Source organism: Mycetomoellerius zeteki, unplaced genomic scaffold, assembly GCF_001594055.1.
Source record: "Mycetomoellerius zeteki isolate Tzet28-1 unplaced genomic scaffold, Tzet1.0 scaffold70, whole genome shotgun sequence".
Classification (NCBI taxonomy): Eukaryota; Metazoa; Arthropoda; class Insecta; order Hymenoptera; family Formicidae; genus Mycetomoellerius; species Mycetomoellerius zeteki.
The window spans coordinates 1,402,027-1,419,243 of NW_017257720.1; the positions used below are offsets into that span (position 1 = coordinate 1,402,027).

The 17,217-nt window shown below is 36.4% G+C and overlaps 1 protein-coding gene across 1 annotated transcript in view; it reads right to left on the reverse strand.

The window, feature by feature from the left end:
- Positions 1-17,217, reverse strand: part of LOC108729102 (nucleolysin TIAR) — a 442,199-nt gene that overhangs the window by 27,594 nt on the left and 397,388 nt on the right. Inside the window, 2 exon segments of the mRNA XM_018458044.1 lie at positions 8,858-8,960; positions 14,292-14,367. Coding sequence (XP_018313546.1) covers positions 8,858-8,960; positions 14,292-14,367 — 179 coding nt within the window.

Consider the following 17,217-nt stretch of genomic DNA (forward strand, 5'->3'; position numbering starts at 1 on the left):
ATTACATCTTGTTTACCACACACACATTTCGACCATTAGTAATTTGAAAGGACTATTATGCATATGATTATTAAACCAGCTACTGTTACGCATAACTTTTAATCGAAACGACGATGTTTAACATCGCAATGTTATGATAATACGATGTTATGTCATGATAATTAGCATACGCCATATCTGTACGGATAAACAAGATATTTAGGATGTACATCTATGCAGCTCATATATGATAATGGTGCATAATATGCATGATGGATATGCTCTGGTTAGTTGGACAATTTATAGCTTCATTGCTTAAAATGTAACAATTTACGAATCGATTATGGAATACCATGTTTATTAATCTCAATTAGAGGTTGAGGCAATAGCTAAATTTTCGGACTGATCAAACTTTATATGTAACTATTAATTTATATTAATATTTATCTATAAACTCAATCACAGAATTTAGCCATTCAGTTAGGATAGAGTCTGACTAATCTGAATTAAAATTTTTAATAAAATCCTATTAAACATTATATATATTTAAAAATAAGCTTCAAAATTGTTTAATTTAATAAATATATCTCTTTTTAAAAATGTTAAGGCTATATAAATATTAGCTAAAAGTATCAGCCAAAAAAGCCAATATTAATCAATATTAGCTAATATTAGTTAATATCAGCCACAAAATTTTGATTGTAAATACGCCCTGAAACCAATTGCGGAAAACAAAACAATAAATAATTTGGCTGATAATGTAGAGTAACGAACAATCATATTTTGCTGCAGTTAGGTAAATAACTTTTAAATGAATGAGCGAATCCAATTAAACTTCTGCACGAATATTTATTAGAGTTTTATTAGTATATAAAAAATTTAATTTAATTCGTAATGCTACTTTCTCATCAAATTTGCAAATAAGAACTGTAAAAAGCGAATTTACATAAGAATCAAACAAAAAATTAAATAACTTAAATAAATAAGAGAACTGTGCTCAAATTTTACATAGATATTGAGACATAATAATAGAACATTATATTTTTATATTTCTGGCAATTTATTGAAATGTGAGATATACATCTTTAACTAACGGTCTCTTTCAATATGTTGTCTCTAAAATCTGGTCTACGAAATTTGACGCGTTACTGTATTCAATCCTTCAAATCAATTATGGCAATCGAGCATGATCAAATTTGCCAGACTATGTTTAGTTATTATCAGCATTGCCCGGCGTCATACCCATGAAATACGATGATAAGATCCATTTCCATCATGTTATGGTTGTGTCAAGGTCTTTAGACTCTGCAAATTGCGTTACGTGAAGTTTGATGGATAATCCCGGACGACATGATACTAATCACGTTACCAGTTCGATATCAAAGTCAATTGGTTCTCTACGTTCATACAGGAAGGATGTGTCCGCGTCGCGGTTGATCGCAAAGAGTGCGATAATGCTTTGAAACGGGATATATGCGTCCTGTGACTCGTTTCTCCTAAGGGATATAAACTTCCCGTTCCACGGCAATTCCAACCAATTTACTATTCATGCTGCTTCGATATACGCCCAGCCGCAGGCTGTTGTGATACGGGCAGCCAATCAAAAACTCTCGTCGGAACAACCGACCGGCTGCCCGTCGATGCAACAAGCAGAAACCTCTACTCACAGCCTAAAGCGAGGATGGACGGTCGGAAAATACAGGAGGAACCGATATACAGGAAGGAGAGGGTGGGATGAGTGGGAGGACGTACGGAACGTACTGGGCGGTTGTTGGTTGGTAGTTTCGTTTGTTGACGTTTCATCCAGCTTCTATAGTGTTGCGCATATATGCGTATACACAACGTTGTACACTTAACATGGCGTACCACCCAGGGGAGGGCAGAGAAGAGTACTTGACTCGCCCCTTGAGCTATAAAAGTAATTATCGGCGGTTAACGATTTTTAACGTGCACAGCTACCCCAGCGATCGTGGTTCTCGTTGGATGCAGATGTAAATCATGTGGGATGGATTGTGCGGATAGGTCACGGATAGGTCACAGAGAAAATCACGGGACACCTTTAATTGAATTGGACTTTGATTTTCGCGTGGCTTCATCAAACCGTGACACATTGAAAGAGCTAACCAGTGGAATATCAATCGTGACATACGATGTCAGGATGTTTCTCTCATTTCTTCAATAACTGATAAAAGACATCGCTTTATGTTGCATTTGTCAATAAAAGGGAATCGTCAATAAAAGAGAATTCAATTTTTTTTATCATATCTTATTGTTAGACGTTACGCTGTCGCGCACTAAATAAAATTATGGCGATTTAAAATATCTTCTCAAATATAGTTTTTCATCAAGCTGGGACGTGAAGCACCCGAGACAGAATTTCCCCTTGTCTGTAACCAAAAGCCATACGCCATCCGACGGCTTGCCCCACTCCTAGCTCTAGCTAAGTGAGTTTAAGATCGCCATGTAATTTAATACGGAGCATACTCGAACACTCCATGAGGACTCGCCGAGTTGTTGGAGATTTCCGTTTAAACTCGGCTTCCCTCGATCATGAGAAAAGCGTCGACAACAGTCTCGTAATAGAAGCTCGATGAGTAGCAACATGTTAAGGTCCGCAGCGCGATAAGAGGCGTCCCTTCCCCTACGTAAAATCGTCAGGCAAGCGATAGATGAAGGGTGAATTTAAAGGGGCTGGCCGACTTCGCGTCTTGGCCGCTTTAACTGCGGGACGACCACCTGCAACTCAGCTGCAAGTAGACAGTCCGGATCGACCGGTGGCACGCATACGGCGTTATGCCGCTGCACCGTGATACCGGAGAATGTATCGTAAGCTACCTATTTAGCACGAGCGTATTTGCGCACTTCAGTGCCGGGCAGCGTGCCGTATGTATTTCCAACAAGACTCGACGCTTTACCAACGGACTGCGTTGCTTATTCAATGTCTGCACGTCGACTACCCGTTACCTCTGATGGACTAGCCTTCCGATGCGTTAAGATTGCGTTAGATACAACGTATCACTTACAATTTTTAAATGTTCACGATACAACGGTTCCACGCTATTGCTCTGACAACGTTAACGAGGTATGAACATTAGATGAATATTTACGCAGCGTAACGTGATATCGATGCACATGGTAATTATGCGGATCTCTATTTCACTAACTTCGTTATATTCTGTGAAGTATCCGTTTTAAACGAGAACACGCACACATTTCTATCCCCTTTTATACATACAAACGAAAATTCCAAGCGTTAATGGAGAATATTTGTAAAATCTGATCGTTGTGGTGAAATCGGGTATAACCGAATACACTCGGTTATTAGGATTCCATCTCGTTTCGTACCTTCATTCGCATTCTCCATTATGTGGATATGTTCAAATAGGTAGTGGTGTAAAATCTAATGCGTCCACAAATGTGTACAAGTATAAATGAGATTATAAATGATCGTATGAGGAATTATAATGGTATTGTATTTCGAGCTGGCTGTTATATAATAATATATTGGAAATTGTATTTGTAATATATATCTGCAGTTTATGCTGTGCAACGTTTTCGTAACTATCTTCTCTATTAATTTAAATTTTAATTAGTAACATCTCTTTCGTGTATATTTAATAAATATAAAATATTTTATTTATAGTTAATAAAAAATACTCGCGTGCTCAGCCAAAGTTTAGCCAGCACATTTTATTTTGTCTTTTTCTCCTTTGTTACATATATTCTATTACAACACATGACGCAACCTTTAATGTATTATTGAGATATAAGCTGTTTTTTTTTCTGTCGTTTAGCGTAGAAATTTTATATGCGGTGCATGTATTTTACGTTATTTAATAACGAGGACAGGTAGTAATCATACCGAATGGTTATCCATGATAATATACATTTCACATTCAGCTTATATACTGAGATCTAATAATAAATGTACTGTTACACACGATGCAAACTATTTTTATAAAAAATACAAAAATTTTCTATTGGTTCATAAAATTTCAATGCGGTCTATACATTTTATTTTATAAATGCGTATTTTTTTTTAGAATATATGATAACAAATATCTTTATAAAAAATATTTTAGTAAAAAATGTATGGCCAAATTCGGATCTCTTAAAATAACAAAAGTAAATTTTTTATGCATTTTTTGACTAAATAAAATTTATTACAATTCTCTAGGGCGGAAATTTTATAAAATAAAAAATTAAAAATATAAATAGAAATTTATTTGCATTAAATGTTGCATTTATTATGATACACCATGTTATCGGGATATGTGTACGTCATCGTTTGGTGCTCTCGCAAGTCCTGGTTCGACTATGTCCGATGTCGGTGGCGATACAAACTTTCGACATTAACCCGCATCCAAGTTTGTCCTTTCACACGCCAACAATCATATTTTTGCCTGACCGCAAAATTATCTAATTGCCATGGCTATAAAATATTGGCCTAGTTGCCGAGTAACTTCGGGACTCAGTCAAATTAAATGCTAGCACGATCCAACTGTTCCCTAACTTCCTTTTCGCTTCTTTTTCTTTCTTTTATAATATTATAACCAAGAATTTATATATGTATCTATCTTATATATAATACATTGCTCATCCTCTTGTTAAGATTGTACGCTTTTCATTTGTAAGGTAAATACAAACGTTTCTCCTTGTGGCATATCCTATCCATATTCACACGCGACGCAAACAAATTATCTCAATTCGGTTTGTTTAATTGACGACTGTGTGTGCCTTGTCGATATTTGTTGAAGTATAGCTCAAGTTTCGATACAGTGGCTGTGATGTCTTCTCGTTTCGTTGAAGTATGCAGATCAACCCTAGAACGGTGGTTATGGTACATCACGTTTTGAATTTGCAGATGAGAGTTGGCGCAACCGTCTCCGAGACGTTGTTCGAAAGATACTCAAATGGAAGAGCAGAAAAGTCCGGAGTCATATAAACTCTACTGCGCGCGTGTAATTCAACCGAGTAAAATGCTAGCCAATAAACCTGCATTCGGAACTTCTCCTGTTTTCTTTGAATGCATTTCGTAGACACGCCTACGTTATAGTCAGGATATATTCCATACTCCTTAATATTTTCTACGGTGCATTGTTTTTCTTTTATCATCCCATTTGAACTTATTTACTTGTCTAAGCTCTTGATATCATATTTTATCACAGAGCGAATTTACGCTTCATATTCTGATATTGCAATAAATAATACCAATATACGTCGCTTGATGTGCGCCGTAAATCATAATACACGAAAAAAGCCAAGCAGAACCTTTTAATTAAATGTTATTTTGTCTCGTTATTAGAAGATTAATCTTTTCTTAATAGATTGTTATAGGAATCTTTGATATGCGAAGAAAAACATAGTTTATGATAAAGAAAGAATTTTCATTGTTTAGAAAAGAGACACATATGTATAATGTATAGATTAAAAATATTTAAATAAAATATTAATGACATATTTATTCCAATTCATTATTGAAAACAGAAAATATTTTTTTGTTTAGATAAAGTTACGTCAGTTTAGATAAGGAACGCCAATAAATTGTTTTTTAGCAATCATTAATTAAATTTATGTTGAGTTTTCAATAATTATGTCCTTTACACTAACGGAATATTTGGTTTTTCATTATTTTCTTTATGTTTATAGAAATTTATTCCTTTGGTCCTTCTATGAAGTATAAAGAAGCGTTGATGCTTCTAATATTAATATTAAAATAAATGAAAGTATTTTTTTAAATTGTTACATATTTTGAAATATGTAACTTTGGATTTATTCAACGTCTCTTTAAGATTTATATTATAAAATTGGTTAGCTGTTTCACGCTCACGCACGCACACGCACGCACGCACGCACGCACGCACACGCACACACACGAGTTTGGCATTTTATATGTTGCTAATTTTTGTGTGTAAAGTAGTTGAAAAAAATTGCTAATGCTTTAGAATAGGAAAATGAATTATAATATATGCGAAATGAAATGACTTTGAAGTGCTCAATGTCGTACATGTACTTTTTAGTTGTATATACGATTGGCCATCGACACAATGTAAGAATTTGCTTGAAGTATGTCAAATCGCTCACTCAAGTTTGAAAATTTCGCTAAAGCTCATAAGATCGCCAATAAGATTTTGTATACTTTAATGTGAATAACGTACTTGAAAGTCGTATTTATATATATAAGTAGATATAAAGTAAAATACTATACATTTTTTAATATTAATTTAAAAAATGTAAATTTTTTGATTAAAAATGTTTTTATGTTCTTGTATAATTTTGAACGCGTAAATAAGTAAAAGATCTGAAATAGTTAATAGTTTTAATATTTCGTACTTTGAATAAAATATTGAGGGAAAGCTTCTTAAATATTTTATAATACGATTCTATAAAATTAGATTAGATTATTTGATAATTAGAGAGATTAGATAATAATTTAATATATTTGGGAAAGATCCAAATTTTCAATAATTACCTGCGTTAATTAAATTTGTAATCCACTCGATGTGCTGAATATTATTTTAAATAATTTCATACTTAATCATATGTATAAAATTTATGATTAAGTAGGTTATATATCAATAATTTTGATATATTTTTGTTATTTATTGGTATTTTTATGCAATTTTCTTATAAATGAACCAAAATATTTCATAAAATATGAAAGCGTTTTCTATAATGTGCAGTTTATTGCTTTAAAGAATCAAAAGTAGAATTTAAATTATCCGTAACAAGATAATCGACATTTCTTAGTATTAATTAAAAGAAACAAGATAGGAATTTTTAGATCTTATTGTTAATATTATAGAAGATCTTGGAAGTTAGAATGAAAATGAATAAGATATCGAAACCAAATGCAGGGCTTTATTGCGAAATCCTAAATATAGATTCGTTTAGAAGTAAAAATAAATTACTTTTACTTCTAACAATAAAGGTGGAAGTAAAAGTTATAAATCAATGCAATCCACGTGGTTGTGTTTTTAATCATGAACACGTATATCCGTGCTTGAGAACTGTCACGAGAACTGAATGTTTACGGTGCAAAAGAAGGCGAACAAGGTAAATTTCTCTACGAAACTATTATTTTCTCTTATGAGAAATTTAAGGTACGTTCGGCGGGGAATATTAACCACGTAAAGGTGGCCAGCAAGAAAGTACTTTCTGCGAATTTGGCCTATGCAAATACGGGTGAACAATCCGGATAGGTTGAGTTTGCGAGCCCTCGCCTAGTGAAAAAGTTTGGACGCCTCGCGACGAATACTAATTAAAGACTTGCGGAATGAAATTAGTTAGCCGAGGGGTCGGAGGTGACTCTCGAGGATGGACGATGGAGTCCTCGACTCGGCGACGAAGAGCCGCTTATGATAATATAATAATACTTACTTAGGGCCTCGGAGTGCTACCTCCAAGCTCATTATGCGTTTAGTTCATAACTTCAATTGGATTCTTACTATCCCTACCGAGCCAGGGCTTTCATCCAACCGTTGTCTCAAACCATTCTAATTATACAAGTAATTACTATCGCGAAAGAGAACGTTTCAACTCATTCATGGCCGCGATGATGCTGCATAAGCAAAGATAGTAGTTTATCTCTTTTGCAATTCAAATATTTTGTTCAAGATATTTGATTAAAATTTATTGTACTTATTATAATTTCGTTACAGTAGAAATACGGTGTATCACAAATTTTAGAATTTAAACATTTCTATCATCGTACTGCATATACTGTATATTAGCCAATGTTTCTGATGATTATAATTTCCTTTCGTTAGAATCGTATTTAATCATTTCAATTTGGTGCATTTTGAAATGCGATTTGCGACTTACCGTCAGTAAACGCATTTTAGAAGAGAGAAAAGAGAGAAAAGAAAATATTTGTTGACCCCCATTGCTACGGGAAATTTTCACAGGGTCCATACTGTCGCTCGCAAGGCTTTGAAATCAATCTCAGTACTCTGGAAACATGATAGTACGACGCGAGTAGAACTTCTTCCTTCCTCCGCCTCGGTCCATTGAAAAAAGGCTGTTGAGTCCATCTCAAGGTATCGATTAACAAACACTCGAACAGCTAGTGCTGCCTTTGTAGAGCCCGCTTTGCAGAGTAACCGCTCGTGGTAAAGCCGTTTCGAGCTTTCCTGAATGGCACAGTGAAAGCTTTCTGTGCGAACGACTCACCGAGTGTTGCACAAGAGGCGGACCTTTCGAACTCCACAGAATAACGCGACCGTGCGCATCCATTTGTGCGCGGTAGAATTTCGCCGACCTAATCGAATTCCAGTTGCGTCGGCGAAATTTCCGCATTCGCGACCGACGAGCGCAATATTTAATTTAGCAGCGCCGATTTGGTATTCATGACGAGGCATGCTGTGGACGTAAATATAACGCTTTGACGGAGCACTTGGAAATATGTATCGACCCTTTGATTTTCTTTTCCAAAATTGAACCGATATTCTATTTGCCAGGCTGACTTTGACTCGTCAAAATTGCTTTCAGCTTTTGCCATCCAAGACTTGTACTTAACATGCTTTCTTTTGTTAGATAAGGATATGAAATTCTCATAAAATCGCGATTGCATTTTCTCATTTTTACGTTCCGATCATTGGCAATATCTTGTATACACGAATTCTATATTATATATATATATATATATGTATATATATATAAGAAATTTTAGAAAATAATCAAAAACTTGGTAAATTTACTTTGTTTAGATTATGTGATGTGTAATACGTATTGAATTATACCTGCATTCGTTTGCAGCAACAATTAAACACTTTCACCTGCTATGTCAAGAAAACCATCTATCACGATTGTAATCATGCTCTATGCTACACTGTTGTATGCAACAAAACTCTTGGTCATAGTATGTGAAAGTACTTACCTTCAGATTTAGGTGCGGGAGGTTTGCGAGTGGCCCAATTTGTCCGAATACTTCTGCCACCTAGCCATTGGCCATTCATGTTGCCGATCGCACTTTCTGCTTCCTGAGAAAAGACAACAGAGAAAATTAGTATCTTTTATCGCAAATTCTAAAAAAAAAAATCCATATATCAAAAACAGAAAGGAAACAATTTTGTTAATTGTTAAATGTAAAAGGCTGCATTAGTTTTGATATTAATTCTGTTGAACTTAACAAAAATATTCATTTAATATTTGCTTTGTTAACATTTTTAACATCTTATAATATTGTATGTATATTAAAAAAAATTTATTCCACTCTCTTTTTCGCAACATTGCTTTTTTTTATATATATAATGGAATATTTTTTTACAATACCTTAACAGTGCATCAGATTTTATTTGGTTTTTATGCTATTACATTGTTCATTAATTCATTTTTTATGATCAAAGGAATCGTTGATTTTGCAAAGAGCATTCAAATGGAAATACAAAATACTTTGCATAAAGTAAAACGGTCATTTTATAATGCACTTTATCGAATGTGTATGAACGGATACGATTACAGTTAAATTTGCAAAATTCTTACATTACAATGCTATACTCCTGAAACACGCGTTAAAAACATAGAATAAATATGTGAAATACAATAACAAAGAAAATAACTGATATTTTTATAAAATTCGTCATGCAATTAACGTGGATTTTATTAAAAAATATAAATAATAATTGTGATATTATAGAAAAGACAGAATTGTGTGTGTGTGTATTTACGTATTACAGAATGCTTCTAAGGGATTTTACCGAGAGGCGAATGAAAATACGTGCCTCTACGAAAGCTCCTTTATTGTCTTTCGCAACATCTATAACAACAATTGTGGGGCGTTGTAAGAATCGCGACGGCATCCGCGCGAAACGGGGGATGATGCCGTCGCATTCACACGCAAAACCATGGATAAAACCAACAGGTATGTTGACGTCAATATTATCCGCGACTTATTGTTGATTCAGCCGCGGTATCCCGCCGGCATGGCCCTCGATCCAGGTCAACTTAATATACGTTTTGAAATTTTATTCGATCGACTGCACTCTTGATTCCCCGGATTTTCGTGAACCGCTTCGGGCGATCCGGGACATTTTCCATTGCGACATTGGATTCTCAAGGAAGGATCGGGAACACCCTTGGCAAAGAGGAGAAAGCGCCATCGACGTATTTCTGTGCAATGTGAGCTATTTGCACAATCCATGGACATTCGAACGAAATAGGTTTCACGGAATAGGTTTACTCAATCCATCTTACGCGTTCATTACGTGATTCGTATAAAAAATAAAATCTTTATATTTTGATAAAATTCGCGGAAAAGATGAAAAAGTCGTACAATGCGATATTCGCAACGCGTAGCGCTCGCGGGTAAGAAATAGGTATGGCACACGTCATCATTTGCATCGTGTACGCGCGGAAATGTACGCTCGCGCGACATCGTGACGGTAGTATTTGGACGGTAAATCCGCAGGATGGCTGAGAAGATGGAGACCTAAAAATATTCTCGACGCAAAGAATTCCCCGAAAAAGTTTACTGTTCAAAAGCTCTTGGGTATGAGAGGCAAAGGGAAGATAGGTACCTCGTTCTCTCTTTTTCTCTCTTTAGTCTCCTACTTTAGTCCCTCTCTAGTCTCCTACAGTCTTTGCCTCTTTCCAGCTTCTACGGCAACAGTCCAACCTCTGTCGCTCTTTACTCTCACCCATTTGCGCCATTCGGGGCGTCCTCGGCTTTGCCTTTGCCTCATTTCAAGTCGTTACTTTCTTCCACAGCGCGGGCTACGCTTCAGCCAGTGGCTCTCTGAGCTTTTCTGCACACGCTCCTTATTCCCCGTCGCATACCCCCTAGATAAAATATTTCCGATTCGAATCTCCATTCCCGATATGATGCCGTACATTCGTGTGGTTAGCCTAGATAGAGCTCAGGCGACCGAATGCCCCGTTCTAAGCCGATTCTAAACTTCGGTCGATATCCCGACGCCTCTTCGACCCGCAACCCCTGAAAACCACCGCCGCTTGCCTCCTTCCGTCCGGCGTGACCAGGGCGTTTACGTGGTGGTACCAGAAGTACCACCACCAGTCGCCTCCCGTTTCTCCCCACACTTTCCACCGGCCGGTAGTTTGAGCTGTCCAAGCACCCATCAAATCGAATTTCTTCCGCGGTCGGCGATGCTATAGACAGACGGGAGCGCCGCTTACCGACACCCAACTGTTTTACACGCATTATTAAGTCATACCCCAGCACGGAGTAACGCGCCGTCGGATTACGTGGCCTTAACGAAGCTTCTGCACCAAACAAACTGTACAAAACCTGATTGTAATCGACTTTGCCTTTTTAGGCTTGTCTCTTTTAAATTTTCTATTATTTACATTGAATTTTTATTGTTTTGTAAATTTTCTTATTAAATGTTTTAATTCGCAGTAAAAGATGTATTTTTAACAAATTATGGCATAAATCAGATCTGTCCGATTTGAGCTCCCTCCCCCTCGGAGCCAAAATGCAAAGTCATCACGCAAAAAATTCAATGTAAGATTTTAGGAACTATAAAGTGTTGATAAGCGTCACTCATATGCGTATCAACACTTTATAGTCCCCGGAATCTTACATTGAACTTTTTTGCGTCGATAGCTTTGCGTTTTGGCTCCGGAGCTCAAATTAAACAGATATAAGTGAATCAAACTAGTTATAGCGTCCTAACTAATGTTCTTATAATGCTAGATACTTTACATATTTTATTAGCAAATATATTATTGTTTCGTATTTAATAAAAAAATTTTACATCAAGTAATTTGCTAATAATTTTTATTGCAACGTGAATATAGTATAAATAATGAGTTTATATATCTATATAATATATATTATGTATTATATAATATATATGTATATATAACCACTCACATGTAATATGATTGAATTTTGTGTTCGTTAAATTCCAAGGCAAAATTCCAAGGAGTATTTCTTTGAAATGTTTTCAAATTATTTATTTAATTTGTTCATACAGTTCAGAAAATTTAAGTAACGTTTCTATTTTTAATAAAAACTGTATGACTCCATGACTAAATAAAAATATGACCTGTTGTTTTAAAAATTCTGCGATTCGCTACATACGATATTCCTATTGCGTCAGAAAATAAAGACTATTTATTTACATGGCCGTGCGTATATTCAATGCCACGTGTCAACGTGGCTGTTATACATCCGATATTTTGACTGCAGCCGTAAATAAATAACGTTAATACATACGAAGGTACCGCTTTCCAATGCGCCGTAAATGACGTTCTAATTGCTTCGTTTACATACCTGGGAGAATACAAATCTATGCGAATGAAGGCACGCTTTTGTGTATTTAAGGTCGTGAGTCATAATATCGCACGATTTATCGATCAAATGGTAGAGCAACAAAAGTTGACAGTAACTAGAACGACCCGAGCACTTACGTAGTGTGTGTAAGTATACACTGGCTATCAACTAGTAACAGGGACAGAGCATGGACTACATGACGGATCCATCTACGCATCGACATCGACATTGTACCATATTCGCTCTTGGAAATGTTTTACATATTTTTCTTTTCAAAATTACAAATATTGCAATGTGGTTATTCTTATTTCGTTGACATTCAGATTATAAATAAATTTGTAACACAAAGAGAATAAATATTTATCTATTAAGATTCAAGTAACGTTCGCGAAACCTACACGTGTCAAGAGAATTGTTGCTAGTACTAAACATCGTACCTGCGATGAATGTCGATCGTAATATAGTTACGAAACATATAGGCCGGTATTCATACATAATATATAGAGTCGGTTCTTATTTAAAACCGTCTTAAGATATCATAAATCAATCACACAGCCGTATTAGTATCTTAAGATAGTCTTGAAATTGATGGACCAACTATGAATACTAGCCATATTAGGAGCGCACGGTGGGACATTATAAAGCTCGATATTCATTAAATACAGTATTCGCGACTTCGAATCCGTCTCTGAAGAAAAACGAGAATCCCGAGAATTCGTATTTCGTCGTACATCTTAAAAGAGCCAGGATGTTAGATGCTGGGCGATCAGAGCTCGCGATTTAGGTACGTGTATCCGGCGGTCGAAGGATATAGTGGCGGTGGGACTGGTTGGTGGATGCCTGAATGGGGATAGCGGCGAGTAGGAAAGGGGAGAAATTTTCGCGTGTTCCTCGAGGTTAACGGAGACACTCGGGAAATTTATACTTCGGCAATAGTAATACCGCGGGTGTGAGGCAGGTGCCGCCGGTGGTCCAAATCGATAGGACATTAAAACAGAGGGGAAACGAAGAGAGGGTCTACCTTCGGGGCAGGCGCCTCGACGAATAACCCCGCCATAAACGGAGGAAAGCCTTCTTTTACTCAGCCGTACATCTAACTTCGCCGTGATTTACGTCGCGGATTTTGGCGGGTCACACTAAAACTCCGGCCACTCTCCATTTAGCCCCGAAAAATGATGTTGTAAACCGTGACGGTCGGACCCTCCCCCTTATTTGATCAGCGAAAGCCGAGAGGACGGTGTCAAGTTTGACATATTGCGGATGTGATTTCGTAGTTATTACCTTGAGGAATACTCGCGTTTTTTCCAACTCTAGGAACAGTCGGAGTTAGATGCGATAATTAAAATGCTGCTCGGAAGAAAATTATCTACCTTGCCATTATACTACCGTAATTCTGATTTACATAAAATGCATCTTTCATCTTCTTTGCTTATACAAGTGCCCGAATAATTTGTTATTTCATTATTTTACTATAATCCTTTAGGAATGGAATTACGAACATTGTTGTTTTAATCGATGCCCTTTGCATGTTTTGCAACCTTCTTTAAAATGACTGTCCTTTAGACTTTCTTGACCGCATTTTGGTAAAAGAGAACGTTATAAAAAAGCGTGATGTATAAAGTTTTCTTAAAGATTTGCAAGGTAATTGAAGCAAAAAGTTAATTTGGAATAAGTACATTGTTGGTAATTAAGACATATCGATTGATGTAATACATATTCGGACTTATTAAACTTTTTTAATAGAAAGAAATTTCTTCTACTAATAAAAAACGTTTTTCATACTATAGAGACAGAACATGAATGAATAACAGAGTTGCAAAATTTTGTGTTTAAAAATTATATGTGTCTAATAACTTACGGTTTTATATTTCTTAAAAATAAAAATAATTTATTAATAATTAATAACTTTATGTGTTGGATAATCTACGGTGCGAAATTATATAAAGGTGATAATGTTCTGTGCAAAATTTGAATATCGTAGCTAAGGTTCGTATGGTAGAATCAGTTTATTATCTCTGTGATAACGATAAATTTTCCACTTTCTAAATAAATCGGATTAATAGTATCGCTCACTTACCGCTTTTTTGACGAACGAAACAAATCCATATCCCTTGGATTTTAAAGTTTGGGGATCTCTGACAACTCTACAATCTCTGTAACATAAATATTATATTCGGTAAGATAAGCTATAAATATAAATGGTGTGTGTAAGATTAAAATTCAATTAATCAAGAATTTTAGGAAAGATATTTCGTGTTAAATTCAACACTCGGTTTTTATTAAGAATTATTTAATTATTATTTTAAATCGTATTTGACATTCTTTTTTATTAGTAACAAGCTTTAAATATCTTAAATAATTGTTAAAATTTAAGTAATTACTTTAATTATATATCTTAATTACGTTTTATCGCTATCGAAATAACATACATATGTATATAATAATATCTACTATTTTCTCTCGAATTCTCTCATTTTCCTCTATGTCTTCATTATCGCAATATTACAGTACTCGTATGAGACCTCAATTTGTTTCATGCGCAATTGAATTTTGAAACGTTCATATCCTCTAGAAAAGTACTAGCGACATTGTCGGGCGAATTGGGACCGGGTTGCCGGACCACCCTCGACGAATTCTTCCTCATAATTAAGATTCCAGTAGCGCCCGGCGGACAAAATTAGGAATACTGGAACGTGCGACGTGGCCCTGGAGGCTGCAGTCGTTTCAACGAGAGATTAAGGCGAGGAAATATTCTTTCGACCGATAGAGCGGGGTAGCGCGAATAAAATTCCGCACCGCATATATACCGATCCCTCCTTTCACTTCCGTTATCCGGCGACTATCTGGACTTTTCTCGACCGCAATTGGAAATTTTCAAAAGACTATGTCGCGCGGTACCCATTATCAACTATGCACGGTGATTGATGTAGACGGAACGGCGGAACTTTGATATATGACACTTTCCGCGTACTACGGAATTAATTGCCCGTAGAAAAAAATTGCCGGCGTGAAGATGACAGTACTGATCCTCTTCCTTTATCTTCTCGTTTGTGATGGATTAAGTGCAGAAGAGCAGCAAGTAATTAGGAAATAGATCGTTGAACGACATCTATAGGACGTTTATGCGACGGTTATGCATTTTACAGATAGTAAAACATTGTTTCCGGTTAACAAATTAAAAAGTCGATAACTTTGTTTATAGACAAAACTTGGTAAGTATTATTGTATTAAAATGTTTCTATTCTATTTTGATACACATTGTTTCTTTTGCTGCTTACTTAGTTTGCCTGTCAAACTGAAAGCATGCTCAGCTGCTTTACGAAGACAAGTCATTAAATGCATAATGCGTAGAACCACAATTTAATGTGTTATGTTTGAAAAGTCTTGCAAAAACGATGCTCGCTGTGATACACGCGGATGGAAAGCGAAGAATATATATATAGGCAGTGAAAAAAGGCAAAAGAACGACCTCGTTTGGGAAGAGAAGACTTCAAAGAAGGTTTGTCAAAAGGAAGGAACGTAAAAGAGAATAAAAGAGAAGGCAGGCGGAATTACGCGCGTTTCAGGCTGTAACCAGTCGGTACTTCCACTCTGTGCATCAATTTGAATGCACACCTGCCGCGGTTTCGTCCGTAATTAAAACGATTAATCGATCAAAGGACGTATCTGGGCGGAAGCGAAAAGAGTGAGAAAAAATTTGTACCATGTGTACACCCTTCCTAATGAGTAACGGCAGAGAATAAATTAATCTATAATGACTAATGCGAAACATTACTAGTAGCGCAGCAGTAATTAAACAAATTCAAACCCGACGATGTGTTCCTTTGCCGCGTAGCAAGGCAAATCACGAAATGAATTAAAGATTCGAAAGGCGAATTTCAAACGACGAACCGTCAGCCTAGTCGATTAATCTTTATTGGAAATAAATTGTAAATTGCTGAATCGACGCGCATTTCTCTCTCTCTCTCTCTCTCTCTCTCTCTCTCTCTCTCGTAATCTTTTAGCGGTGTTATGCTCTAAGTAACAAATATGGGCGTATAATTTTAATTGACGATGCTTTCCCTCGTGATGGTACGCGCGCGACATCAAAGACTTTTTGGAACCGCGATATACTGTTTCCAATTGCTTTTGCTCCGAACGGTCGGCAAACGTCGTAGTTTACGAGCTCGGAATGTTGAGTGGTCAATATAAGTTAGATGTAGAACACGCTGCTAGTCGCCCGCATACGGCGTTACCCACACTTTACATCGCTTACGCCGCACATATACCCCGCGCTGGTTCTATCGATATAGATTTGAGCGCTGTTGTATGTTTCCGTATAGCGCGCTTACTCTCTTCCCCTATGCCGTTCCTCTTTATGCCCATTTCTCTGGTTGGGCCGACACGTAGAGCGAAACAATTGGCGCGACGGCGGCGTGCCCCGTGGATTTACGTTCTTCACCGCAAAAAATCATAAATTAATGCACGGTTATTGACGCGATAAATCTCAGAATTTAATTCAGGTTCCATCGAGTCTTGTCGCACGACACGCCGTCCCTCTCGTCCGTTTTGGCTGGTGATATAGCCGCGACAATGCCAGAGGCTCGCACTCTGGCGGGCAAAGCCTCGATAGGATAAAGAGTAAGTCTGGATTTATTGCCATCGAGCCAGTCGAACACGATGGACGTGTGGATAGAAAAGGTTTTGCGTGGGCGGAGAGCAGGGAGCGATGATTCAAATTGTACGCCGGACATGTATCCGATGTGACGAATCCCCGCATAAGTTATCTCTCACAATCAGTCTATCAATTTCGAAATTGCGTTCCTGTGTAATATTGTACTGTTCATTCCTTCATATTAATAATAATTAGTGACATCATAAATAATGAGTAAATTGATTATAAGATATAATTTACATTCTTATACAGATATATTATATATATTAATATGTATGTATATATAATAGAATATTTAGCGCGAAAATGTGGCGATATTGTGTTACGATATTTCTATAGCTGTAGGGAA